A 26224-nucleotide genomic window follows, 5' to 3' on the forward strand; every position below is an offset into this window, starting at 1 on the left:
CGCCCATACTCAACCCAAGTCCCCGCCAACAACGAGATCTCGCCAATAGGGGTTTCACTATACCGTAATCGCGCGCGGCCAAGACCAAGCTCCAAGGCTCCAAGGCTCAGCTAAGCTCCTCGCTCCGCGTCCGCGCCCCTCGTCTGTGTGAGTCCGTGTGCGTGCCGTCAGCGTCAGCGTCAACGTCTTCTCCGTCCCCTCCTCCTCCTCTTTCGCCCCCCATCACTACCAGCAGCATGGACGTCTCCCCGTACGACGCGGCCGAGGCCGACCCGTCCGCCGCCAGCCCGCGCGCCTCTTCCTCCTCGGACGCCTACGCCGACCAGCAGCACAGCGGCCCCGTGAAGCTGTTCGTGGGCCAGGTGCCGCGCACCATGGAGGAGGACGACTTGCGCCCCGTGCTCGAGGTCTTCGGGCCGCTCGAGGACCTCGTCATCATCCGGGACAAGATCACGGGCGCGCACCGCGGCTGCGCCTTCGCCTCGTACTTCACGCGCGACGCGGCCGAGAAGGCCGTGCAGGAGCTGCACAACAAGGTGACGCTGCCGCAGAGCATCAACCCGCTGCAGGTGCGGCCAGCCGAGGGCCAGGCCGGCGCCTCGCAGGAGCACAAGCTCTTCATCGGCATGATCCCCAAGACGGCCGACGAGGCGGCCATCCGCGAGGTCTTCGAGCTCTTCGGCACAATCGAGGAGGTCTACATCCTGCGCCACCCGGCCACGGGCCAGAGCAAGGGCTGCGCCTTCCTCAAGTTTAAGGAGCGCAGCTCGGCGCTCGCGGCCATCGAGGAGGTTAACGGCAACGTCACGATGGATCGCGGCACCTCGCCGCTCGTGGTCAAGTTCGCGGACAGCCGTCGCCAGCGTCTCCAGCGGGCGCGCAACTTGGCGGCCGCCGCCAACGCCTACTGGCCTCTGCCGCCCGGAGCGGGCCTGGCGTTCCCGCAGCTTCAACAGCTGCAGCAGCAGTATATGCAGCAGATGCAGGCCTTCGGGGCACAGGCCGCGGCCGGATTGAACCCGGCCGTGGCTGGACTCGGATCGCCTGTCGAAGCTACGGCCGGCGGCCCTGGAAGCCCCACCAACTCGTTCATGTACTACAACCCGTACGGCTTCGCTGCCGGCGCGGCCGGACCCTACGGATTTGGCGGCCTGCCCAATGTCGGCGGAGCTGGCTTCGACATCCAGGCGGGCGGCCTGGGCGCTGGGTTGGATCTTCAAGGACAGGGCGTGGAAGCTGCCGCCAAGGCTTCGCGGACGACCAGTCAGCTCGAGGGCCCGACCGGTGCCAACCTGTTCATCTACCACTTGCCGCACGACCTGACAGACGCCGACCTGGCCACTGCGTTCGCGCCGTTCGGAACTGTTATCAGCGCCAAGGTGTATATGGACAAGATCACGGGCGAGAGCAAGGGCTTCGGCTTTGTTAGTTACGACAGCGCGGATGCGGCCGACGCAGCTATTGCTAGTATGAACGGCTTCCAGATCGGCACCAAGCGACTCAAGGTCCAGCACAAGCGCATTCACCAGAGAAACGACTACCTCGGCGGTTCCAGTAGCAGTCTTGTTGGACACGACGATGAGCTCGCGGGCATGGAGTACCACCACCAGGCGCAGCAGGGTATCCCCGGCCTGGATGATGGTCTGCACCCGCACGATGATGACAGCGGCGCCAAGTCCCCGAGCAGCGCTGCGGAAGGCAACAACGGCGTCGACACGTCATTAGAAGAGGCCGTGCAGAACCTGCGCATTGACGCGTAAGCCCGAGATCTCCCTCCCCACGGTGTGTTTTTGTGACTCGTCGATCATGTCAGTCAGTCAGTCTGTCAGTCGGTTGGTTGGTGGTGAGTTTTGAGGCGTGAAGGTGTACAAAATGCCGTGTACAAACAGCGATGCGATACTGAGATCAGAAGGACACGCATGAGACACGAGAAACTGAGAACCTTGCAAGTAAACGAGCATCACGAAGAGAAAGACAAGCAAGCAAGCGACGAAGAAGAAAGAAGAAGAGAAAGAGATGTAGCAAGCTTGCAGCGATAGCAAGCCAGCGAGCGTGTGTTAAATCATTGTGTATTCACTTGCACTGCTGTCTTTCTTACTCAACGTTGTCGCTCGATTTTCTTTTTACTTCAAGTTTGTGCGACGATTTCTCCTGCAAATACATATATGCAACAGTATCCGCACACTTTACGACCACTTCGCGAGCAGGCCGAAGATGGCATAGCCGGCCACCAGTGCAATGGACTTCTTCAGTGTGGCCGAGTCCTTCTGCTGGTGGCCGTGGCCCTCGTCGCCGCCTCCGTGGCTGTGGCGCGGGAACTCCTGTGGGATGACCTCCATGACGGCCACGTAGATGAAGGTGCCGGACGCCAGGGCCACACAAATGCCCGCCGCGGCCGAGTCTTCCGACGAGTCGGCCGCAATGATCCAGCCGACGACGATGCCGATGATGCTCATGAAGGAGAAGACGAACATGTAGAGCATGACGTAGGTCACGGGCATGGCGCTCTGCACGAGGCCCGAGCCCAGCGCGAAGGCCGCCAGCCCCTTGTGCATGATGATGGCCATGAAGACCCCCCACGCCGTCTCCGTCTGGGCGCCGATGCCCAGTCCCTCCAGCACCGAGTGGAAGGACAGCGCAATGAACAGCACAATGGCCACGGCCAGCGACCCGGCGTCGGCCTCATCGGCATGGCCCGGGCCGTGCGAGTGGCCCGCGTGGCTGCGGCGCACGTTGCTACCCGCGGCCAGGGCCTGTTCTTCGTCGTCCACGTCCAGGTCCCCCAGGTACGTGTCGTCGCTTTCCGTGGCCCCGCGGAGCTCCTCGTCGTCCTCCTCACTCTTGGCGGCCACGTAGGTGCCGGCCTCGCCGGCCGAGCTGCTCATCTTGGCCTGCGCGGCCTGTTCCAGCAGCAGCAGGCCCAGGAAGCCCATGGTGCAGAACATCTCGGCGTACGGGAACTCGTAGCGGCCCTCGTCCTCCGTGGACCAGCGGCGCAGCGCCGGGTTCTCCACGGCCGAGTGCAGCAGGTGGAAGAAGCCGCCGGCCAGGAAAACGCCGCCCGAGAACGCGCTGAGGATGCTCAGCGTCGGCGACTTGTCGTGTCGCGACGCCAGCAGCGCCGGCGTCAGGCCGCCCACGAGGCCCACGATCCAGATGCACCCGATGGACACGAGCTTGAAGACCGTCACCGGATCCATGGTCACTTCACCTTTGGGCGAGATCTGCACGGCCCGGTCACAGGTACCATTTTAGCGGTACCATCGGTCTCTCGGTCGAGCGCTGGTTTTGCGTCCTTAGCAATGAGATCTACCTTGCCACGTACTCGTGGCGTAGTTGGCCCTCAGCAAGGTAGCTCTAGTAAGACAACTATGCTCGTGGGCTTAGAAGGACTCTAGAAGATATCCTGGATGGCCTTGATTTGCATAGAGAGAAGAGAATGAAATTTATTAAAAGGCTATAGACTTGTAGAGCTGGCTAAAGAAACCTAATGCTGCTGCTGAGGGGTCCATACAGGCGTAGCTACAGAGAGATCATCGTCGTCGATGGGTTCGGGGAAACCCAGACGGCGCAAAACTGTCTTTATATCGTCGCTGACGAGATGAAACTCGGCCGATCGGCGATGGAGATGCTGGTAGTGTTGCCGAAATGAGAAGCCCAAGCGAGGAATGCTGGGGCTGACCACGCGAACACCGTTGAAATGTATGTCATTCCGTAGGCGCCACAGAGCGTGGAACACAATAACCGAGTGGATGCGCCATACCTTGGCATCGGCCAGGCACATAATATGTGCACTGCATCGTGCAGCGGGCTAGAGAAAGCGTATAAGCAGCCACTCGTGCCAAATTTCAGCCCCGTGAATAGTTCAGACGCAGACACATATTGCATGTATCCATCGGGTGTTTCATGTATACGGCAGCGTCGAGTTTGCCGTCCACGTTGACAGGGGGCACCGTTCATATACACGAGCTACCCTCATAATGCCCAGTGTCACTTGGGCATTCGACGTGATTTGATTATAAATCGACGGCAGTCCGCGGTATATGAACAGAGTTGGGGAACGCCAAATCGGAGTAGCATCCTATTTATATATAACAAAACAAGGTCTCAGCCAGTTTTGACCCTGGTTTATGGATCCGGCGTCATCAGTATCGAAAGCAGAGCACTCAGCACGGGGTGCCTGCCGCCTAGACATGAGCTTCCCCCAGCTCGGCTTGTTTCAGGGTACATGCGCCGAAGCTGCCTAGCTGTTGAGCTGCCAAGCTGACCTGCGTACGCCTCGCACCTCAGTTCAGCTCACCGCACATTCGAAAAGTCTTTGAACACCGCAAGCAACCACTTCACCACTTGAACCAACACCCACCCACCCTCACAGCCTCCATGTCTGCCTACACCAAGTTCGCCATCATTGGAGCCGGCGGCATCGGCGGCACCGTCGCGGACGAGCTGCTCAAGAAGGGCGCGGCTGTCTCCATCCTCACGCGGGACGACAGCCAGGAGGCGCTGCAGGCCCTCAAGGCTCGCGGCGCCAAGCTCTTCAAGGTCTCGTACACGGACGAGGACGCCGTCAAGAAGGCGCTGACCGGCAGCGAAGTCGCAGTGAGCGCCGTGTCGCCCTACCACCTGGACGTACAGCCGCCTGTTGTGCGCGCGGCCAAGGCGGCGGGCATCCAGCTCTTCGTGCCGGCCGAGTACGGCGTCAAGGTCACCGAGGGCCCCAACGCCTACAAGAAGGTGGTGCGGGACCTGCTCGCCGAGGTGAACCTGCCGGCCACGATCTTCTACACGGGCATCTTCGCCGAGTTCCTGCCGATCTTCATGGACTACCACTTCGGCGACGGCTACATGAACGTCGTGGGCAAGGGCGAGACGCCCTACAGCATCACGTCGCGCAAGGACGCCGGCCGCTTCGTGGCGCACGTGCTGTCGACAGCGCCCAAGAGCGCGCTCGAAGGCGCCAAGCTGCCGATGTTCCGCGTACAGACCCGTCCTATGAGTGGCGCGTTGCCCACAGCGTCGAACATTGTCGCCTTTGTCGGTTGTCAGAGCGTCGATCAGAATTAGGTTGGGCTTGGCTGGTACTAGTACACACAGCGTGTGAATAGCCAGTGTATTCCCGATGTTCAGGACATCGATCAGTGTCCTGAAGTCGTTTCCTGCATGTTGGGTACGCGCATTGCTGGCGTCCGTCGTGGTCGAAGCACTTGCCGTCCGCGCCGTGACAGTTTTAAAGCATCCATCGGTCGAGCAGATTCTCCTTCCTCCATGATGTAGGCACTTGCCCTTCCACGTTGGAACTTTGGTACAGCCATCTTCGGAGCATCGGGTGCCGCCACCATGACTGCCGCACCTGCCCTTCGACTGGACGGCTGACGTGCAGCCTGGTGTAGAACATCTTCGCCGTCCGCCATGAGCCATGCACTTTCCGTAAACACCGGCAAGCCTGGTACAGTCTGGCTGCGAGCATCGCTTGCCCCCGCCGTGCTGAGCGCAGTACCCTCCTTTCAAGCGCCCTTTGATGCAACCAGGATACGAGCAGAATTTCCTGCCACAGGGGGTGCGTCCAGCCTTGCCTTTTATGGGACGTCGGGGTTGCTCATTGTGATGAGCCTCCCTGTCTCGTCTTCGGCAACACTTCGTACATCTAATTCGCCTCTTGATTCATGCTGAGAAGCGGCTATCGGCATCACGATCTCCATTGAAGCCAGCCCGTCGAACACGAATACATCCCCGCCCACTTTCTTGAATAGATCAAGATCAGCCTCCACGAGCACTCCTTGTCCTTGGGCTGATGAGAAAAGCAAAAGACGCGGGATGCTAAATCCGGAACTCTTGCTATTTACAGCAGCTGACGGGATTTCTTGAGCAGCATTCTTATGCGGGGAGTAAATGCGGATGTTGAAGTGGACAACGTCATTCATGGCTGTAGAAATGTGTTGTTGGGCGTCTTCAGATGAAGATTCACCAAACACTTCAGGGCTGTCTAGCAAGTATCGAATTTGTCTCCGCCTTGAATGTCCTTGGTAACGTTAGTCGAATATCTCGATTCTGCGCCTCGAGCGTGCTCACAAACAATGCCACAGACAGACCGTCACGACACGGTTGTCGAAACCAGTCATCGTTGCCTTCACGGCAACGATAATGGTCGTCATTTCGAATGCAGAACTTGTACGTATACGATTCAACCCAGAACGGTACAGCATACATATTGCAATCATGCCCCCCCCCCCCCCAGCAGTGCTCTCCATGTATGCTCTTCTAACACGCATTTCCCTCGTTACCTGTAGCGAACTCGTTATCTTGGTTGACAAGCCAGCCGTCATTTGTTGCTGTTCCGCATAAAAAAAAATAGTAAGATGCATGTCACGGTGGCTCAAACTTGCTCCACCATCATTATAACGGGAAGCTAACTTTGAAGTGGTGCTGGCACGCAAATGCAACGACGGCATCGACAACTCGGAATGTTATAGCGAGGAGTAAGCAAACGCTTCCTATTGCATATACATTGCGACACTGGGCCTGGTTCCGTCATGCTTTTCCGTCGCAAGAAGTGCGTCGGGCTTCATGAACTTGGGGAAAAGGGCAACTTCCTAGCGAAATGTAGCCATCTGACGCAATCCGCACCTGCGACGTGTGAGCGCGGGTGTTCAAACAAAACTCCGAGCTAAGATGGCTCAGCCAACGCTTGTCGTGCACTCTTCGTCTGCAGCAAACATGCACACAATCAGCTCTTGTCCCACCATCTCCAACCTGGCCGTTGATTGGCTGAAGGAACCTACGTGGCGCACACCACCCGATCTCCGATCTTCAGCCCTGACGTCACACAATCCAAAAAGCTCCCAAGAGCTCAGCAAGGAAGACCCCCCCCCCTCTTTTCCATTCAACTCTCTACAGGATGAGCACGGACGTGGTGTACGACTACGTGGTGATCGGCGGCGGCAGCGGCGGCATGGCCTCGGCCCGCCGCGCCGCCACGTACGGCGCCAAGGTGCTGGTGGTGGAGCGCGGCCGCGAGTTCGAGGGGATGGGCCTCGGCGGCACGTGCGTCAACTTCGGCTGCGTGCCCAAGAAGGTCATGTTCAACGCCGCGGCCCACGTGGAGCACCTGGCGCGCAACAAGGACTACAGCATCAACACGGCCGCCAAGGACTTCGAGTTCGGCGACTTCGACTGGGCCAACATGAAGACCAAGCGCGACGCGTACATCAAGCGCCTCAACGGCATCTACGAGCGCAACCTGGGCAACGCGCAGGTGGACCACGTGCAGGGCATCGCCAAGCTCGTGGCCAAGGACAAGGTGGAGGTGGCCGGCAAAGTCTTCACGGGCAAGCACGTGCTCGTGGCGCCCGGCGGCGTGCCCAGCGTGCCGGACCTGCCCGGCATGGAGCACGTGATCGACAGCGACGGCTTCTTCAAGCTGGAGCAGCAGCCCAAGAAGGTGGCCGTCGTGGGCGCCGGCTACATCGCCGTGGAGATGGCCGGCATCTTCAACGTGCTCAAGAGCGACACGACGCTCTTCTGCCGCTTCGACCAGGTGCTGCGCAAGTTCGACCCGATCGTGCGTGACCTCGTGAACGAGGAGATGGAGAAGGCCGGCGTCAAGTTCGTGCGCAACATGCGCGCCGCGCGCGTGGAGAAGCAGGCGGACGGCAAGCTCACGTTCGTCGTCACGATCAACGGCGAGGAGCACAAGTTCCCCGACTTCGACGCCATCCTGTACGCCGTCGGCCGCGAGCCGCGCACCAAGGACCTCGGCCTGGAGGAGGTCGGCGTCAAGCTGTCCGAGGGTGGCTTCATTGAGGTGGACGCCCAGGAGAACACGTCCGTGCCTGGCGTGTACGCTATTGGCGACGCCACGATCACGGGCTGGGAGCTCACGCCCGTGGCCATCGCCGCCGGCCGCCGTCTGTCCGACCGCCTCTTCGGCGGCGAGAAGGACGCGTGCCTGAACTATCACCAGATCCCGACCGTCATCTTCAGCCACCCGCCCATCGGCACGATCGGCTACACAGAGCCCGAGGCCGTGGCCAAGTACGGCGAGGAGAACGTCAAGTGCTACACGAGCAAGTTCGTCAACCTGCTGCACTCGATGGCCGACCCGGAGCGCAAGGGCAAGACGGCCATGAAGCTCGTGACGGTGGGGGAGCAGGAGACCGTCGTGGGCGTGCACGTGGCGGGCGAGGGCGCCGACGAGATGATCCAGGGCTTCGGTGTCGCTGTCAAGATGAACGCCACCAAGGCCGACTTCGACAACATCGTGGCCATCCACCCGACGGCCGCCGAGGAGCTCGTGACCATGGCCCCGTGGGGCATGATCAAGGACAAGATCGTGCTGTCCCCCACGCCGGCGCGCCCGGCCCCGACGCCCTAGCAGTAAGTAGATACGCTGGCCCATTCATCGCTGCAGCCGTTTGACGTGAGGCGAATTAAATAAAATGCAACCTTTGACGATGCACCATACTCAACACTGCCGCTTGATTGCCAAAGTTCCCATCAAAGTTCTTTTGACCCAGCCTGAAAGAAATTCCGCCAGCTACTGTAAATTTAGTTTGAGTTATCCGTTTTTTTCTTCTTCTTACGAACGAGTTTTCTCACTACAACTAAGTTCCGGATTTAGCACTGAGCGTCCCGGGTCGGTTGCTTTCCTCAACCGCTCAAAGGAAAAAGTGCTCCTGAAGGCAAGGGAATGGGTGGGGACGTGTTTGTGTTCGACGGACTGGTTTCGACGGAAATCGTGATGCCGATAGCCACCGCCCAGCATGGGTCAAGGAGCGAATTAGACGTACCAAGTGCTGTCGAAGACCGAGACAGTAAAGCTCCCGGCAAAGGCAAAGTTGGTCGCACTCCTGGTGGCAAGAAGTTCTGCGCGTATCATGGATGCGTTAAGGGGCGCTTGATAGGAGGGCACTGCGCTCAACACGGCGGGGGCAAGCGATGCTCGCCGCCAGACTGCAACAAGTTGGCCGGCGTTTTCGGCAAGTGCCTGGCTCATGGCGGTTGGAGGAAGTGCTCCGTACCAGGCTGCACGGCAGGCAGAGGTCGCAAACAGTATGCACCGGCTTACCCGGACCGCCCGGCAGATGGCACCGGGTACCCGAATCCGCCCATGTGGGCCTTGTCTGAAGTTCGGGTACCCGGACCCGTCCGTAGATCCGAATCCGTTCGGATACCCGAAAAATCGGTCCGCCCGAAGTTGCGGGAAGGCATGTCCAACATGGATATGATGCGGAAATGCCATTTCGCGGTATTCACGGTAAGCTTCTAAGCTAAGATTTGCCTCGATCTAGCCTTCCTCCTTTAGGTGATCGCGGAGTTATTGTTGATCTAACGGTACGGTCATATGTCGAACAGCCTACGGCACTGCGTGCATGTATCAAAACAGCCCAACATCACAGGTAGCGGCCAGAGCGCTGTTCAGTAGATGACAAAGGTAGCATAACTATAAACTTGTGATAGTCTTCACTTCGATCTGCACGTGCTTCGCTCTTTGGCTCTGGCCAATACCTGAATAATCTGGATGGGAATTCTTGCACGGTTCGGCCCGAACTTCGGATACCCGAACCGATCCGAGGCTGCTTCAAAACTGGATATTTATCACTACTGACCTTGATTTCGTCGTACTTTATCAGTAGTGACCTTGAATTCGAATTTCGGCCAATGAGAGAGAGAGGTGCGTGCGATAATCTTCAGGTAACGATTATGTAATCATAAATTGTCAAAACGTGCTCTACTAAATTGTACTTCTACCAAAATGTGAAGCCAAGTTTACACAAGAAGCGTATAAAAAATAAGAGAAAAAACAACTTAAGCCCTGTACAAATTCGTTTATTCCAAATGATGCCTACCATGTTGTGCTAGAGCTGCCTACCATGTTGTGCTAGAGCTGCCTACCATGTTGTGATAGAGCTGCCTACCATGTTGTGCTAGAGCTGCCTACCATGTTGTGCTAGAGCTGCCTACCATGTTGTGCTAGCGCCTGTATTAGCCACAGGTTCGTCTTCTTCAAGTCATCATGGCATGTATTCACGAGTTCCTTCGCGTGTGGCGAACCGTGTACAGCCACAATAGCCCAAAACGCTTCATGGCAGCGCATTGCTAAGACACATCCAGAACAAGAGAGATGTAAAAAGCATTAGAACACTGTCATGAAGTGACTAGGCTACAAAGACACTACACCTGCGCAACACAGCAGTAACCAGCTAGACGGCAGCGAGGCGGCAGCTAGACGTGGAAGGCGATAGCGCGAAGGAAAGCAACTGGTCTCTGAGCGCAGAACTCTCGATAAGATAGCAGTGGCGTTCGACCAATCAGCAGTCGTCTTCTGAAATCAAGGTCACTACTGATAAAGTACGACGAAATCAAGGTCAGTAGTGATAAATATCCTTCAAAACTACATCGGGTACCCGTACCCGTCTGAAACTCAAACGGACGGGTATGGACGGCCGGTTTTCGGGTACCCGTTGCGAGCTCTGTCGGCAGCTGTCCAGTCGAAGGGCAGGTGCGGCAGTCATGGTGGCGGCACCCGATGCTCCGAAGATGGCTGTAGCAAGGTGCCAACGTGGAAGGGCAAGTGTCTGCAGCATGGAGGCAGGATAATCTGCTCGACCGATGGATGCTTTAAAACTGTCACGGCGCGAGACGGCAAGTGCTTCGACCACGACGGACGCCAGCAATGCACGTACCCAACATGTCGAAAACGACTTCGGGACACTGATCGATGTCCTGAACATCGTCAGCGTACTGGTTGCTCACACTCTGGATGCACCAACCAGGCGCAACCAAAATCGGATCGATGCTCTGAGCATAGTGGAGTCAGACAATGCTCAACGCCAGGTTGTGGGCAACGCGCCACTCATAGGACGGGTCTGTACGCGGAACATCGGGGCATCACGTTGTGCTCGCATCCAGGATGCACTCGTCACCCCAAATCGTCAAAAGGTTTCTGCAGTCAGCACGGTCGCGGCAAACAATGTTTATACCCAGGCTGCACTGCGCGCGCTGATTTTACCCATGTATGCGCTGAGCATGGCGCTACCCCGTGCTCCCACCCCAACTGTACGCGAATGGCCTACGTCAAGGACAAATGCAATTTACATGGGGCCAGGCGGTGCAAACATGAAGGGTGTGAGAAGCAAGCGAAACTCAGGGGGCTGTGTATCGCCCACGGAGGGGTTAGAAATTGCTCGCAGGAGGGGTGCACGAAGCGAGCCGAAAGGGGCGGTAATTGTATCAAGCATGGCGGGGAAACCAGGTGCCAAGTATCGGGATGCAAGGCACCAACTTTCAGGCAGACCAAGTGCTATGCGCACCGAGCAAAGTGTAAACAGTGAATACGAAGTATCCTTCGGAAGCAATGATGGTAGTATTCAATCCAGCCAATGAAATATCAAATGCTACACTAAATAGAGCTAGACTAGCCCTCTTGTCTGCCTGCATCCATCGTTATATACTCACTACAAGTGGATTTACGCAATGAAGGACTCGTACTTGGCCGGGTTCCAGTCCGGGAAGAACTTGGCCACCGTGTCCGCCACCTCCTGCTCCGTGCCCACGACGCCGCGACCCTCCTCGAAGATGGTCGTCAGGAACGCCACGAAGTCCGTGTTGAAGTTCTTCTTGTTCTCCTCGTAGTCGACGTGGCGCACCTCGATCTTCTTGCCCAGCTTCTTCTCGGCGAGGTCGCGGATCTGCAGCGGCGACAGGCGCTCGGCCTCGAACGGCAGCCTGGCGCCCTCCAGCGCGCTCTTGGGCGCCGTCGACAGCACGTGCGCCACGAAGCGCCCCACGTCCGTGCGCGAGGTGATGCTGAAGGCTGTCTCGCCCTTGCCCACGACGTTCATGTAGCCCTCGTCGTAGTGGTAGCCCAGGAAGTAGGGCAGGAACTCGGCGAACAGGCCCGTGTAGAAGATGGTGAAGGGCAGCTCGTGCTGCGTCAGCAGGTCCTGCACCTCCTTCTTGGTCGCGTTCGGGCCCTCGGTGACCTTGACGCCGTACTCGGCCGGCACGAAGAGCTGGATGCCCGCCGCCTTGGCCGCCGGCACGATGGCCTTCTGCACGTCCATGTTGTAGGGCGACACGGTGCTCACGGCCACCTCGCTGCCGGCCAGCGCCTTCTTGACGGCGTCCGCGTCGTCGTACGAGACCTGCACGAGCGTGGCGCCGCGCGCCTTGAAGGCCTGCAGCTCCGGCTTGCTCTCGTCGCGCGTAAGGACGGTCACGGACACGGCCTCGCCCTTCTTGAGCAGCTCGTCCGCGACGGTGCCGCCGACGCCGCCGGCTCCGATGATGGCGAACTTGGTGTAGGCAGACATGGTAGTGGAAAGTAGAGTGGGGGTGGAGTGGAGTGGGGTGGTTCGACTTGCGTCGTTGGAGGAATTTTGGATAATGAGATGGCAACACTCGCGTCAAGGTCGCACTATGGTCAGGGACGCGGAGCTGATTGTGTCCATGTTAGCGCTGTTGGATGCCCACCTGATCTACTGAATGCTCGTGTTATACGGTAGAGTAATATGGAGCTCCTGTGGCTGCTGACGTACTTGAGTTCAAGGCGAGATTATGGGAATACCATAGATAATGTATCCGAAAATAAGCATTCCAAAAGTGTGACCGAAAATAAGAATCCATTCACTGAAATCTTTTTCATAACGGGTTTTGCGTGTTTTTCAAAAGCGCAAATGTCGTAAGCTACTGCACAACATTTGCAGAGCTTTCGCGCGTGCGTAAGTGGTATTCATGCTGCTTTCGGAAATATGTACAGAAGTAGGTAGTTGTGTTCGATTCAGACCTTTGTCCTATCTTACACTCCGTAGTCTACGTGGAACAGCAACGTATCTCCATACATTGCACTGCGTGCACCCCAAGCAGCTTCTTTTATCTCTTCGACTGTGTCGTAGAGCTTTAAGCGGCTTGAGAGCTTGAGCCATCCCCCCAAGGAATGATGACTACACACTTATCACCTCGTTGGAAGTTGCCACAGTAACACTCTGTTTGGGTGTGTGGTCCCAAGGTACTGGCTCCGTGGATGAGTCTCTTCATCACTGTCGATACAAAAGCTTTTCACAACTCTTATTTACTTCGCCCTGAATTCTTGCGAAGCCGCTACGAGGCAGTCTACAGCTGCGTCGACGCGAGGCCATCGACGAAGAACCGCTCCCGCCTCTGATAGGTGCGGCGAGCGATTTGCTGTTTAATCTATCTACGGGTGTTGAAGTGTCATGTCGAAGCTGATTATTACCCATCTATGGTATTCGCAAATTTCAGATCCCGGACTTTTTTTTCTCAAGACACGTGCTCTTGTTTTTGGGGTCACAAGTTTATTTTCGGCTTCTACTTACGGTGGTCCGTCATCTCGACGTACGTCAGCAGCTCTAACCAGATTATTGACGAGCTTTCAGTGACATTCGAAAGTCCGCACAGTCCCCTACTGGTAGGTCGCTCCCACGCCAACCTGTGACCATGACGCCATCTCAATCTCCAAAACTCCTCCAACGACGCAAGTCGAACCACCCCACTCCACTCCACCCCCACTCTACTTTACACTACCATGTCTGCCTACACCAAGTTCGCCATCATCGGAGCCGGCGGCGTCGGCGGCACCGTCGCGGACGAGCTGCTCAAGAAGGGCGAGGCCGTGTCCGTGACCGTCCTTACGCGCGACGAGAGCAAGCCGGAGCTGCAGGCCTTCAAGGCGCGCGGCGCCACGCTCGTGCAGGTCTCGTACGACGACGCGGACGCCGTCAAGAAGGCGCTGGCCGGCAGCGAGGTGGCCGTGAGCACCGTGTCGCCCTACAACATGGACGTGCAGAAGGCCATCGTGCCGGCGGCCAAGGCGGCGGGCATCCAGCTCTTCGTGCCGGCCGAGTACGGCGTCAAGGTCACCGAGGGCCCGAACGCGACCAAGAAGGAGGTGCAGGACCTGCTGACGCAGCACGAGCTGCCCTTCACCATCTTCTACACGGGCCTGTTCGCCGAGTTCCTGCCCTACTTCCTGGGCTACCACTACGACGAGGGCTACATGAACGTCGTGGGTAAGGGCGAGACAGCCTTCAGCATCACCTCGCGCACGGACGTGGGGCGCTTCGTGGCGCACGTGCTGTCGACGGCGCCCAAGAGCGCGCTGGAGGGCGCCAGGCTGCCGTTCGAGGCCGAGCGCCTGTCGCCGCTGCAGATCTGCGACCTCGCCGAGAAGAAGCTGGGCAAGAAGATCGAGGTGCGCCACGTCGACTACGAGGAGAACAAGAAGAACTTCAACACGGACTTCGTGGCGTTCCTGACGACCATCTTCGAGGAGGGCCGCGGCGTCGTGGGCACGGAGCAGGAGGTGGCGGACACGGTGGCCAAGTTCTTCCCGGACTGGAACCCGACCAAGTACGAGTCTGTTACCCGCCAGCGGGTAGTGACAGTAGCAACGGAGCAGTTAGGAGGCGAAGCAGTTAGGAAACTCCAAGAGCAGAAACGGACGCCGCTCCAGTTAGGCGTCCTGCAGGCTAGATCTCCTTTTCAATGCTCACTTCAGATTTCTACTACTAGAGCTCAAGTCAAACAGGGAACAGAGTCCTTCATTGCGTAAATCCACTGGTAGTGAGTATATAACGATGGATGCAGGCAGACAAGAGGCCTAGTCCAGCTTTATTTGGTGTAGCATTTGATATTTCTTTGGCTGGATTGAATACTACCATCAATGCTTCCGAAGGACACTGTTTACACTTTGCTCGATGCGCATAGCACTTGGTCTGCCTGTAAGTTGGTGCCTTGCATCCCGATACTTTGCACCGGGTGCTTAATTAGCATTCTCAGTTGACGTGGTTGCTACGTTTTCCTTGCTAATACCTTCTTCCTAATTAGTATTTGCTTCTGGTGGTTAAAAGCAAAAGACCAGACTGTAGTGTAGACTCTGTAGCTAGATGCACTTGCAGGGTATCAGTATCGAGTCTTAAAGCGCCAGATGTACACCGTCCTCTCATCGCTTAGTAATAAAACTATGCTTAACCCTCTAACTTGGCGAAGTCGACAGTAGTATAAGAACCGAAGATGTATTTTATCCTTAGCGCTGACAACCAGCTGCCTAAGTGAACAATGTCTGATCGTCGGCCATGCCCTCAGTTCGTGTTTAGCTAGTTGAAACTTAACCTATATCCCCCGCGTCTCACTCAATCCAAGCATGGACCAAGACCGCTTCACGGTGAACCCATTCCCAGGACTACAGATCCCGGCAAACGACCAGGCCCAATTACAAGAGCTCGCCAGCTCTCTCCTGCAGTCCAAGATCGACGACTACAACGCGTACGTCTTGGCGCAGCGCAGGGTCGACTCTCGGCACTAGAAGCAGATCAAGGAGCGTGAAGGACTCGTCGCGTATGCGGAGCGACCGGAGTCTTCCCCGGCCGGTACTGGTTCACTCTCGGGCTCAGGTCTGCCAATGGTGCTGTGTGTCGGCACCATGAAGGGCAACCTGAACGACCTCATGTATGGAGTGGTAGGCAAAGACTTGAAGGCGATGCGCCTCATCGCCTCGTACACTAACAACCTCAGTGCGGGTGCTGTGCTGGACCCGATCATCCAGCCGACGATCCAAGACCGGTACCACACGCTAACGATCAAGTGGATGGAGCTCGACTTCCCCTTAGCGTCGACGAACCTGGTCAAGAACCGCGACTATGTGTGCTTAGAAGGCACGGGTTTCGTCACAGCGCAGAATGGAGATCGGCTCGGCTACCACCTGCTGCACTCGGTCAGCTTTGAGCAGACGCCGGAGCTGCCCAACCGCGTGCGCGGCAACGTCTCGATCATCGGCATGTGGCACCAGGCCGGGCCTAACACCATCGAGATGTACGGCACGGGCATCTTCGACCCGTGCGGCGACATGATCCGCATGCTCGTCGTGCCAGGCATCGCCTCCGGGTTTATGTCGAGTGTCAACTACGTGCACTGCGGTCAGATGCGCAAGCTCTCGTTCATGCTCGAGAAGGCGTACGCCGAGTCCAAACTGCTTGGAACGCCCAGCAAAGACAACGAATGCGTGACGTGTTCGGCGTCGGGCCGGCGCAAGAGAGACTTCGCCAGGAGCAACAGCACCTGCAAGCTCTGCTTCGGCCACGTCGTCCAGAAGCTGAGCTTTGAGAATCACGACCTGCAGCTGCAGAAGCGCAAGGTGACGTTCTGTACCAAGTGCATCGGCTCGGTGGTGAGTATGAACGCGATGGACTGTGCGCGTGCGAAGGTATTGGGAGTGCAGAAAGGTGGTGCTCGGTCTAGTATCGGGACCGACGGCTCGATGCGGAGTGGGGAGTTTCCCACCGATCTATCGTACGTGAGCAGCTCGTAAGAATGCGTGGTAGTAGTATTTACCCGCGTGTGAGTCGGAGGGGAGCAGTCTGCCCTGCCACATCAAAGTTAACGTGCGTGCTTCTTGGTTTACTTGTTGATCAAATAGTTTATTGCCGAATAATTTATTGACTCGAGTTTGGCCCCCTCGTAAAATAAAATAACCGATTTTACCGAATATAAGGCGGTCTTCTAATTCTCAGCAAACCGAACGATTCTGACGAGGGGACTTGTATTCGGGTGAGGACTTATATTTCATGGAAGCGTTGCATCAAGGTTGGTTCTGTACTAAGGAAGATCTACTTTTCTTGGTTAAATTCTCTACGAGCTCGCAAAGGAGCGTCTCGCTCGTTGTAAGAACCCCAAGATCATCGCATTGGTTCGTCTGAAAGAATTGGTGCCGTTCTCATCTACGACTGACACGCTGGCCAAGTCGAGATGCCAAGAAGTTTTGCCTAGGCTTAGGTAGGGCCGCTAAATCAGGGTGCCTGGAGGTACGCTCAAGCTCACATCGATAAACTTTTGGGAAAGAAGCAGTCCCTCGAGTGCATTAGCCGTGGGGGTTTAACCGCTTCTGCTATCTGTTTGCCCTGCACTTGCAGCAGCAGCAGCTTAAAATGGTTTTGACACTTTGGGCTGCACAAGTAAGTTCTAGGCCGTGCAAGACGCTGCAAAGGCGCAAGTAGGCGTTCAATGCTCGTCACGAAAAAGATAAACAGTCGTTCAGTTTCATCTTGTTTTAGCAGTTTACAGGTAGATCTTCGTCCAAGACAACAATGCTGATGGAGTGCATGTAGCGAGATCGGTACTATTCGTTGCTTTTTCCAGGTACATAGGGTTGGAATGAGTTCGAGCTCCAAAGCAAACAGAGTTTGGGCGAACATTTAAAAACTAAATGTTCGAGTAAGCTTACATTTATAAGAAATAGATGTCCGGTCTTGTATTTGATACAGGACTTCTGTTTTCAGGCACTCCAACCAATTCCTGACCGGACTTCTATTTCCTACAGCCTGTAGGCTACAGTTCTTGTATTCGGGGAAATCCGTTAAGTATTTTTCCGAGCTCTGGGTATTATCAGCTATAGGGGCGAGCACCTTTCAGCATGATTCGCGCCTTTTAGCATTGTTCTCTGAAATTTATTTCAGAGTCTACCGGTGGTACCACTTTCCGCGCAATTTTTATAAATCAAAATTTATACTGGGATAGCAGTGGCCGATAGGTTAATTCGCGCCTCGGTAACTGAAGTCAGTAAACTGAGGCCGGTATCGTGGTCCTTTGTCACTGGCTGTCTTTCTCCTGGTGACCCGGTAACTGGAGCTGGTAACTGAGTCCGATCTCGAGTCACTTGACTTCAGCCATTCGCATTCTAAAGCAACCGGCACCTACGTACGTACCTATCCCCCTGCTTTTCCTTTATCTCGCGAACTATTGCTCAGTACAGCCACAAGTTCCCTACACTAACATGGTCGTGCGTTTTTCGCCATAATTCGCCACTATCAGGTTCACTACGACGCTGAATTCGAGACGTGGTTTCGGCTGACTGTTGTAGTTGATGTCGCAGGCCGTGTCTACCTCGGTCTCGCTGATAGGCGCCATGGGACTACAGCTATTGTGCAATTTCACATTCTACCACTAAACCAAGCAGCCGGCCTACGTACCTAGCCACCGCACTAGGGCCCCCCAAAGGCTAGGATAGGGGTCTTTTGACCGTATCTGTAGTTGTTTTGTTTTTAGTTTATAGCAGGCTTTTTATCATTACCCATTGGCGTCTCCTGCGCCTGCTTCGCAGCCGCAGCATCTGCCTGGTAATGCGATCTGAAAAGTAGATACTGTCTAGTAAGTTTGGAGCGGTATGAGGACAACACGAGTTTTAACTACGAAATACAAATGCAGTAGCTACAAGACCGAATGTGTGACCGCAGGAGACACTAACTCTATGTCTGTAGTATAGCCCTCAATTATATCAAACTTTGACATTGAGCAGACTATTGTTTTTAGAAATCCTTAAATTTCAAAGCTTACGACTACGTTAATGGCCCCACGACCGCTACGTGCGACGATATTGCAGCTGGGGGTGTGTGTATACGGCGCGCATCTTGGCGCAAGAAGTCGTGGTCTACAGATAATTTTCAGGGTACAAACAATGCAAAGAAAACAAAACGCAACGTTAACTATGATACAAGATATTCAATGCTCCAGGTTTCTCATAAAGGTCGTCCATGAAGCTGATAGTTCTTCCTCTCACTTGCTAGGCAAGAGAGGCGACGAGTTTGAGGTTGCGCTCGCACGCCTTGATAGTCGTCGTAATACTACTGCTGCGGTGAAAGTTCTGGCTGCCCCCGTAAATTTGCTATCCCAGCCTATGCGTAGCCCTAGTCGATACCCTCTTTGCCTGATAGTATACATGTATTGTGCCTTTCACTTCTTTTGGCAAATCGGACTTCGGAAAGTGCTCGCTTAGAGAGAGGGCTAGGTTATTACGTCTGTTTTGACGGTGATTGGCACCACGAATTACCCACGTACTTAAAATAACATCAAATTTTACCCAGTCACAGTAGCGGAATTCTCAAATTCCCTCCAATTATATAGCTTCATACTACACTCTTGTGAAGACCTACGGAGCTAGTCACAAGCTCGGGAAAAGCTTGAATGGCCGACACTCACCCGGCCATTTTAGGTTTTCGTCGCTACGGAAGAGTTAAAGATGACCTACTCAATTGACATGCGTTAGAGAGGGATCGTGCTCATGTACGTATATTCCATAGACACAGCGACAGTAGCTAGTGTTCTAGGTCTATCGGTGCGTAGTTTAGGCCGCTGGTACCGTCGCTTTCGTACGACAGGAAACGTACTGAAGAATGAACCAAGGGCCAAGACGTCAAGATGGCCAAGTGAGGTGTGTGCATTTGTACGATCGTATGTACAAAACCACCCTTGCTTCTACTTCGAGGAGCTGCGCCTCGAGCTGCGAGCTAACTTCCGAGACACGATCAGCCTGTCGGACTCAACTATCTGCCGAGCACTTCGCTTCGACCTCAACCTAACCAGGAAGGTGCTCACAAAGCGGGCACGAGAATGTGTGCCTAGTGAGCGCCGTGAGTATGTCGCTCGGCTTCTGCCCTTCTATAGTGGCCCCGACCAGCTCGTCTTCATTGACGAAACGTCCAAGGATGTAAGGTATATTTCATACTTGAAGTTTTATTACTGGGAATTACTGACCTAACCAAATCGATGCCTATCTTAATGCTCGCTAGATCTCTTCTTCGTCGGTATGGCTGGTCAACCCGGCATACCCCTGCCCAAGTGACCCTACCGTTCAGTAGGGGAAAACGAGTGTCCATTTTGGCCGCAATGGACGTGCAGGGCTTCTTTGGGTGGGGCAATGTGGAGGGTACGTTCACGCGTGTTGATTTCCATAACGTGTTTAAGGAAAAAATCATCCTATTCCTCCACCCATGGCCTTTGCCGCGCTCAATTGTGATCATGGACAATGCCAAGATCCACATGTAGAAGGAACTTCAAGAGCTCATCCACGCAACAGGGGCTTTATTATTCTTTTTGCCCCCGTATTCGCCAGGAGAGTGGTTGCTGCACCCGTCTACTGGAGTCATCTTTTGAATTGTCCGCACCAATAACCTAACCACGCTTCTGACCTCCATCCGAACTTCGTATACGCGGTATACTTTCGACTTTCAACCATTCATTCGTAAAACTGCGGCGAGCCGCCACACGCATGAATCCCCCCGCCGCGCGGTCGCCCTGTTGGCCGTACAAGCATGCGCATGATGTCGACGACTACCGGTAGCGCCTAGTGGTGCTGCAGCGACACCTCGTGGCGACGATGACGTGGAGCGCTCCCTGACTGGCTGCAAGACTGCGGTCGACGCAACACAAAAGGCGTCAGAGCCCCCCCCTTCCTCCCTGCGCGCGTTTGAAGAGATGCACGAGCATCAGGCCACCTGTCAGTCCTGTCAGGCAAGTGACTGTTCGGGGGAGATCTACGCATTACTTGGTGTATTCATACTCGTGTCTGTACGCGCAGCGGCCAGCTTTAACCGGCGGAGACAGAAGGCACTTCCTGCTCCGCTTTTAAACAGCTTTACCAGGAGAACAAGCGAAAGAGCGCAAGCAGAATGCGTAAGACTTCAGCGTTTGGGATCAGTTCGAGGGCGGGGCTCGCTATGGCTATCGTCAGTCGGGTACAGCGGTATCAGTCGGGGAAAATAAGTTTCCAGTCGGGCGGTCGGGTACGGTGACGGGTGACGGTGTTCTCAGTCGGGTACCGGTGGTGATGTTTGTTGTTTGCGTGGCTAGGTCAACGCATGCGCTCAAGTTGTTTACCTGTACAAGACTACAGCTAGTGGCGTGGCCACAACAATCTTGCGAGCTGTTGGTAGGAGTTAACGTAAGAGAACGATGGAAAAATCAATGTAATGGACTGTCCGAGATGTGTAGTGTCCTGTACTGTTCGAAAATTCGCTCCCCGTAAGCTATGCACTTAGTCATTTCACTTAGAGGCCTCAGAGAGACCATTTGCAACCGAAGCAAAGCATAGGTCTGCAATATTCGGCGCGTGGGCCGGTAGGTATGCCTAAGTAGGAGTTTCTATCTAATCCAGATACCTCGCCTGGCCGAGCCGAGGACTTAGCGTAAGGCTCGAGGGGGTGGGGGAGGTCGCGCAGCGGCGCCCCTCGAAGTGCCGTTGCTAAGTCTACAGGCGAGAACCAACGTGAGAATGTCCTACCCTCTTTAACATCAAGCAACAAGTGCTTAGTCGCTTTGGTGGTCGGCATTGGGCCTTCTCGAACACTCTTCATCTAACCGGTCTATACATGGAGTATACAACTTGCTTCAGTTTTGGCCGGTTCTTGACGGTCGTGGTCGGGCGCAAACGGGTACAATAGTCTCGTCACAGCCTAGTTTTCCATATGGTGGACGGGTGCAGCAACAAGTGCCATTCGCCAGACCTGAACCCGATTGAAGTGGGGTTTTCCCTCCTAAAGCGCTGGATTCAGCGGCACGCCAACATGGCATTTCGCGAAGACCCACTTGCCGTGCTGAATGTAGCGATGTACAAGTGTACTAGACAGAAAGAAGAAGTGGGGAAAAACTTATATAGTCATTGCGGATACAAACCAAATGACTGAACGATAACAAGCTAATCTAGTACACACGCTCGTTCGAATGTGTGTGGTTTTCCTCTTATTGCTCCATCGATTCGACATTCGGGTCTCTGTGCTCCTTAGAAACGCCTGCTTGCCTCACCGTAATAGCTTCGCTCTGCATTGGAGTCGCGTCACGAGGCTAGCATCCTGACTCAGCAGTAGAGATCTAGAATCAGAAGGGGCCTCCTATGTCTGAGCAAAGCAAGCGCAAAATCGAGAAGCACACACACACCATCAAGCCAAAGGCACATACACTGACTCCCAATGGTCGCTGCTCCGCATTACCAGCTGTGCTTACCCTTGTCGCCTCTGTGGACACGTGTACGCAAGTCACATGCGCACCGACATGCCTTTTAGTCGCGCTCACCCTCACCCTCACTGCATCTGCGGATAGGCACACACAGCCCACAACCACGCGCACATTGCCTCTCAGCGCAGGCTGCGTCGCGCCACCAGCTGCGCTCGTCCTCGCCTCCTTTATATCTGAGCACTCACAGCCCGCAAAACGCGCACATTGCCTCTCAGCGCAGACCGCTTCTCGTCACCAGCTGCGCTCGTCCTCGCCTCCTTTGTATCTGAGCACACACAGGCCACAATCACACGAATACACTATCGAGCATATCACCCCTCAACCGCAAGTTGATTTGCATTTGTAGTTACCCGCTGGGCACTCCCTAAGATCAGCCCCCACTACGCTTTTTGACAAAACTTTAGTCCGACACAAATTTACATTTGTGAATTACAATTTTGACCTAAACTGGGTAGTGTTTGCGGATGCCCTGCACGAGGCCGTCAAGGTACTGGCACTTCGGGACAGTGCCGTTGAAGTACCAGGACTTCCACAGGTACATGTCCAGGTACTGGTCCAGGCGCTCCTTGGGGACACCGCGCATAGCCTTGATGTAGCGCTTCACGCGCACTTCCCACGTCCCTTTAATGCGGTTCGTATGGCCCCCCGTCTTGGGGTCCACAAAGAACTTGTCGTGGTTGACCCACTTGTGGGTGTAGTTCTTGCCCTTTAGCCACTTGTTGTTCTCCAACGTATGCTTCCCGTTGACAGAAACATACGAGGAGAACTGGTCGGAGATGATGGTCGACCCGGCCATGATATGCTTACCGATGAGAGGAGACAGCGTCTTCTTTTTGCGGTCGGGGCCGGTGACGATGCCGAACCACCGCCCCGTGGCCCGATCGACACCGCCGAAGAGCCAGTAGTCCTCGTGCTGCTGCCGCGCCCGAACTTGGACTTCTTCTTTAGGCTCGTCTCGTCGATTTCGACGGTGTGGCCCACGCCGCCGATCTGTATAAACATAGTTAGTACATATGTCACATATTGTAGTCGAATATTAGGTGTACATACCATCATGCTGCACTGCAGCATATCGGCGGAGCAGATGTCGCGGCAGAAGCCGTACCAGTCGATCGCCGTGACGTCTGAGATGCCCAGGAACTGCTCCGCGGTTCCGACGGGGATGTCCGACGCCCAGAAGAACATCAGGCGCAGCACAGTGCGGTACGCTCGCTTGGTGCCGTCGAAGAAGGAGCCTTTCTTCAGGCTGAGCTCCTTGTCCGGGTGGCCGCTACGGCGGCATCGCCAGCGGCGGTCCTCGTCCTCCGTGCCGCGTTTGTAGACGCACAGGTTCATGGGATAGTCGCAGTACTCGCATGTCTTAGAGGAGGCGAGGAGGCCGTGACGCAATAGGAAGCTCACGGCGGTGTCCTCGCTCGTGGTCGCCACCATTATGTTGTCGAACGTGAACGGGGACACCGCCGGATCCGCCACCGCGTACGCGTACGCGTACGGCGAGTTGTACACGACGGGCTCCTTGGGCGCGATGTTGGGCGGCGCTCTGGATGCGCGCACGCGCTCCGACCGTGATGCGCGCTTGCGTGGCGCGCGTGCAGAGCGGGGAGTCGTCTTCGAGGATGATTTCTTGACTGGGGCCATGGTGCGTTGCGTGTCTTGGGGCGGGGGCTCTTTTTCGAAAGTGATAGTGTTTGTGTTGTGGCGGCATCGCCGTGGGCGCGAAAAGTGGGGGCGCTCCTCGGGTTCACACGAGTACGCGCGCAACGCAAACTGATACATGGGTGCACTTAATATGTAATTTGTGTCGGACTAAAGTTTTGTCAAAAAGCGTAGTGGGGGCTGATCTTAGGGAGTGCCACCCGCTGCTGAGTCACTTGCCGCTTGTATACGGCTGTTGCTCAGCTCGAACCAGACGCCACACGCGCGCACGTAGTAATACCCACGGGAGGAATCGAACCTCCGCCCCCCGCAAGCGAGACTCTGCCGTTGAGCTACGTTGGTGCTGGAGTGTACGCTCGCGATTCGGTCTGGTCGCGAGAGCGGGCGGTTGCGCTTGCACTTGAGCCGGCGAGAGTTGGAGTGTGGGCCACGTGTGTTTGTCGGCTGTCCAGTCACATGTTTTATCCAATCAGGACAGCCGTTAATTAAGCCAATTTTTACTGGTCCATCTTTCAGATTAGGAAGACCAATCTATGCTCGGAACCCCTCCGGAGCTATCTCTGAACGTGGCAAAACGACAGAAAGGCACAATATATGCTGTAGGGGTCACCCATTTCTCAAACGTTGTAAATATAGTTTTTTTGGTAAAAAAAACACAGCCTTCGTAATTTAAAGGATCTGATTGTCTGGAAATCTTATAGATAAGTCTACAAAGTGAAAAATTGGTGATCCAATGCATGATGAAAACCCTGTAATATTGTATACCTCTCTTCGTTTTTAATCACCCACGTAAATGTTGACAACGCGTCCTGAGGGCTGAGGGCTGCCTTCGATACTTCACAGGCGAAATTTCAGAGCTTCTTCGTGCACAGCACGACTTTGTCTTCATATTGTGAACACCTACAATTGCACCGAGGAGCGCCAACGGCTCATCGCGTACGTGAATCGCCCAGAGAGTCTTCCCCCGCCGCGGCCGGTTCTCTTGTGTAGGTGATTATGGAGTGCGGCAATTACGAGGTTGTTTATGAAGGCTAAGTGTTGACGGGGTGCGCGGTATCTATGAAGCTGCCATTCATAGCCTGCACTATACGGACCGACCTGTGCGCACACGTAGCGCAAAACGAAATGCACATGTGAGCGCGTACTGCGTCCGTGTACAGTACCCGCAGATAAAATGATCATGTATACGATGAAATCTAGTCCATGGAGAACTGGCTCACGAGAGCTACAGTATAGCCCATTGGCGAAATGGAGGTAAGCTTAACACTGTCCACGTAGTAATTGCAAGCAATGCATCCTAGCAAGTGAATGCTACTGGAGCGATTTCCGCAGCACACAGAAGGCTGCGAGAACCGCCATTAACTGTAAACCCACTCCTAGTACTACTGTTGTAGTCTAGCACCTCTATTATCACGACGCCGACCCCCTGTTTTTTTTTGCGGCCTTTTCAGCAGTTCACTTCGCTGCTGCACCACATATATGGTAAATCTAATGCATGTACATTTTCGTTGGAGATGCTCTTGTAGTCCTTTAGTTTAAGTACATGTAAAAAGGAACCAAATCGTTCCCGTGCTTCCTTCCGCATGGACATCTGCATTGAATTACATGTAGATAGTCGGCAAACGGCAGTGCAAGACTTGCCGTCAGTAGTTTCATTCCACAACTTTCCCTACGCGCCAAACCCTCCAAAGCAGAATCCTTCAAACACTCTGCGTGTGTGCTACGTCGCCGTTGGGGTGCTACTTATTTTTGAGGAACTTTTTCTTACTTCTGAGGAAGGGCTCGCCAAGTCTGACTTCTGAGGAAACTTCTAACTTCTGAGTACCTACGGTACAATGTCCATTTTCCGTAAGAAAATGAACATTACGTACGTGACTATCCATTCGGGCACATGCGCAAGGTACTCCGGGTCCCATCATCGCGCCCTCCGCTGCACTACGGGGCTCGACGGGAACCTACTCAGGTCGACCGCGGAACGCACGACCTCCGCTACGCTCCGGTGTGCATCCTGGTCGCATATAGAGATAGAACCTACTTCGCAGCGCAACTCCTCCGGCCTACGCGCCGTCCCCTGACAGACCTCCGCTTCGCTCCGGTTGTCAAGGAGCCTCTCTAAGGCCTCACCAAGCACCGCTGGGTTGGCGTCGCAACGTTTCCTCAGAAACCAGCGGTTGCAAGAGCGCGTACCGCAGGAGTAGCGATTTGTAGGTTTTACTCATTTTTCCGAGCAGAATATGCTTTCCTCAGAAATCAGCAGCGTTTCCTCATTTTTAAGGCCGTTCCTCGCCGTTGTAACTGTGGCGATGATGCTTGCCAACTGTGTCGAGGAGTCCACTGCCTATCAGTCGCAAGTCTCGAAACTCGCTGTCGCGTCCGGATACAACAAACGTTTCCTCAGAAGAATCAAGGCCAACGCAGCAAACGAAGAGCGATCGGGAGTGCCTGACGGTATCGAAAAAAATGATCGAAGTCTTGAGCGGCAAGAACAAGGAGCAGGCGTTTCACTTCATGCAGACTTCCTACCCGCACTTAACCATGGAAACGCGTATAACTAGAGGCGAAGCTTTGGTCTGGAAGGACAGTGTAGACTTCCTTTGTGTGCCTATATTTATAAACGTGGGGTAGGCAAGAATAATGTAACATGAAAATTGGTGGCAAGTTTTCAAACCCTGGTGTAGCGCCTTTAAAAAAATGGCGAAATTGCCGCGCAAAAGACACGAAAGAACTTAAAGGCGCGCTCGGCCGGGGGCATAGAAAAAATAAAACCCAA

The 26224-nt window shown here is 55.0% G+C and overlaps 11 protein-coding genes across 11 annotated transcripts; 7 read left to right on the forward strand and 4 right to left on the reverse strand.

Moving 5' to 3' along the window:
* Window positions 1-69: 69 nt before the first annotated feature.
* On the forward strand, window positions 70-1984 carry PHYSODRAFT_353005 (hypothetical protein). Its single transcript, XM_009539301.1, has one exon. It carries the CDS (start codon window positions 237-239, stop codon window positions 1758-1760), a length of 1524 nt encoding a protein of 507 aa, XP_009537596.1. The 5' UTR covers window positions 70-236; the 3' UTR covers window positions 1761-1984.
* Window positions 1985-2054: 70 nt separating this feature from the next.
* On the reverse strand, window positions 2055-3200 carry PHYSODRAFT_565745 (hypothetical protein; the record flags this gene model as incomplete). The annotated part of the gene is made up of 1 exon (XM_009539302.1): window positions 2055-3200. One exon carries the CDS (start codon window positions 3198-3200, stop codon window positions 2187-2189), a length of 1014 nt encoding a protein of 337 aa, XP_009537597.1. The 3' UTR covers window positions 2055-2186.
* Window positions 3201-4380: 1180 nt separating this feature from the next.
* Window positions 4381-5064, forward strand: PHYSODRAFT_341013 (hypothetical protein; the record flags this gene model as incomplete). Its single annotated transcript, XM_009539303.1, has 1 exon — window positions 4381-5064. One exon carries the CDS (start codon window positions 4381-4383, stop codon window positions 5062-5064), a length of 684 nt encoding a protein of 227 aa, XP_009537598.1.
* A 198-nt stretch (window positions 5065-5262) lies between these two features.
* PHYSODRAFT_374459 (hypothetical protein) lies at window positions 5263-5538 on the reverse strand (the record flags this gene model as incomplete). Its single annotated transcript, XM_009539304.1, has 1 exon — window positions 5263-5538. A coding segment is annotated over one exon (276 nt), but the record flags the coding sequence as incomplete, so codon positions are not given.
* A 1357-nt stretch (window positions 5539-6895) lies between these two features.
* On the forward strand, window positions 6896-8459 carry PHYSODRAFT_550665 (hypothetical protein; the record flags this gene model as incomplete). The annotated part of the gene is made up of 1 exon (XM_009539305.1): window positions 6896-8459. One exon carries the CDS (start codon window positions 6896-6898, stop codon window positions 8369-8371), a length of 1476 nt encoding a protein of 491 aa, XP_009537600.1. The 3' UTR covers window positions 8372-8459.
* Window positions 8460-8848: 389 nt separating this feature from the next.
* Window positions 8849-11237, forward strand: PHYSODRAFT_380537 (hypothetical protein; the record flags this gene model as incomplete). Its single annotated transcript, XM_009539306.1, has 2 exons — window positions 8849-9038; window positions 10480-11237. Coding segments are annotated over 2 exons (948 nt in total), but the record flags the coding sequence as incomplete, so codon positions are not given.
* A 228-nt stretch (window positions 11238-11465) lies between these two features.
* On the reverse strand, window positions 11466-12311 carry PHYSODRAFT_530188 (hypothetical protein; the record flags this gene model as incomplete). Its single annotated transcript, XM_009539307.1, has 1 exon — window positions 11466-12311. The coding sequence occupies one exon, from the start codon at window positions 12309-12311 to the stop codon at window positions 11466-11468; it is 846 nt and encodes a 281-aa protein (XP_009537602.1).
* A 1232-nt stretch (window positions 12312-13543) lies between these two features.
* PHYSODRAFT_258274 (hypothetical protein) lies at window positions 13544-14936 on the forward strand (the record flags this gene model as incomplete). Its single annotated transcript, XM_009539308.1, has 4 exons — window positions 13544-14392; window positions 14538-14580; window positions 14725-14738; window positions 14916-14936. The coding sequence occupies 4 exons, from the start codon at window positions 13544-13546 to the stop codon at window positions 14934-14936; spliced, it is 927 nt and encodes a 308-aa protein (XP_009537603.1).
* Window positions 14937-15160: 224 nt separating this feature from the next.
* PHYSODRAFT_258259 (hypothetical protein) lies at window positions 15161-16324 on the forward strand (the record flags this gene model as incomplete). Its single annotated transcript, XM_009539309.1, has 2 exons — window positions 15161-15304; window positions 15329-16324. The coding sequence occupies 2 exons, from the start codon at window positions 15161-15163 to the stop codon at window positions 16322-16324; spliced, it is 1140 nt and encodes a 379-aa protein (XP_009537604.1).
* A 5916-nt stretch (window positions 16325-22240) lies between these two features.
* On the reverse strand, window positions 22241-23436 carry PHYSODRAFT_341018 (hypothetical protein; the record flags this gene model as incomplete). Its single annotated transcript, XM_009539310.1, has 3 exons — window positions 22241-22714; window positions 22768-22788; window positions 22849-23436. 3 exons carry the CDS (start codon window positions 23434-23436, stop codon window positions 22241-22243), a joined length of 1083 nt encoding a protein of 360 aa, XP_009537605.1.
* Window positions 23437-25688: 2252 nt separating this feature from the next.
* PHYSODRAFT_288990 (hypothetical protein) lies at window positions 25689-26009 on the forward strand (the record flags this gene model as incomplete). Its single annotated transcript, XM_009539311.1, has 1 exon — window positions 25689-26009. The coding sequence occupies one exon, from the start codon at window positions 25689-25691 to the stop codon at window positions 26007-26009; it is 321 nt and encodes a 106-aa protein (XP_009537606.1).
* Between the last annotated feature and the right edge of the window lie 215 nt (window positions 26010-26224).

This window comes from Phytophthora sojae (assembly GCF_000149755.1).
Source record: "Phytophthora sojae unplaced genomic scaffold PHYSOscaffold_13, whole genome shotgun sequence".
NCBI classification, from domain to species: domain Eukaryota; phylum Oomycota; class Peronosporomycetes; order Peronosporales; family Peronosporaceae; genus Phytophthora; species Phytophthora sojae.

Bases quoted from the DNA above. Each gene is read 5' to 3' on its own strand.
- PHYSODRAFT_353005 (XM_009539301.1), top strand. From the start codon at position 237: ATGGACGTCTCCCCGTACGACGCGGCCGAGGCCGACCCGTCCGCCGCC.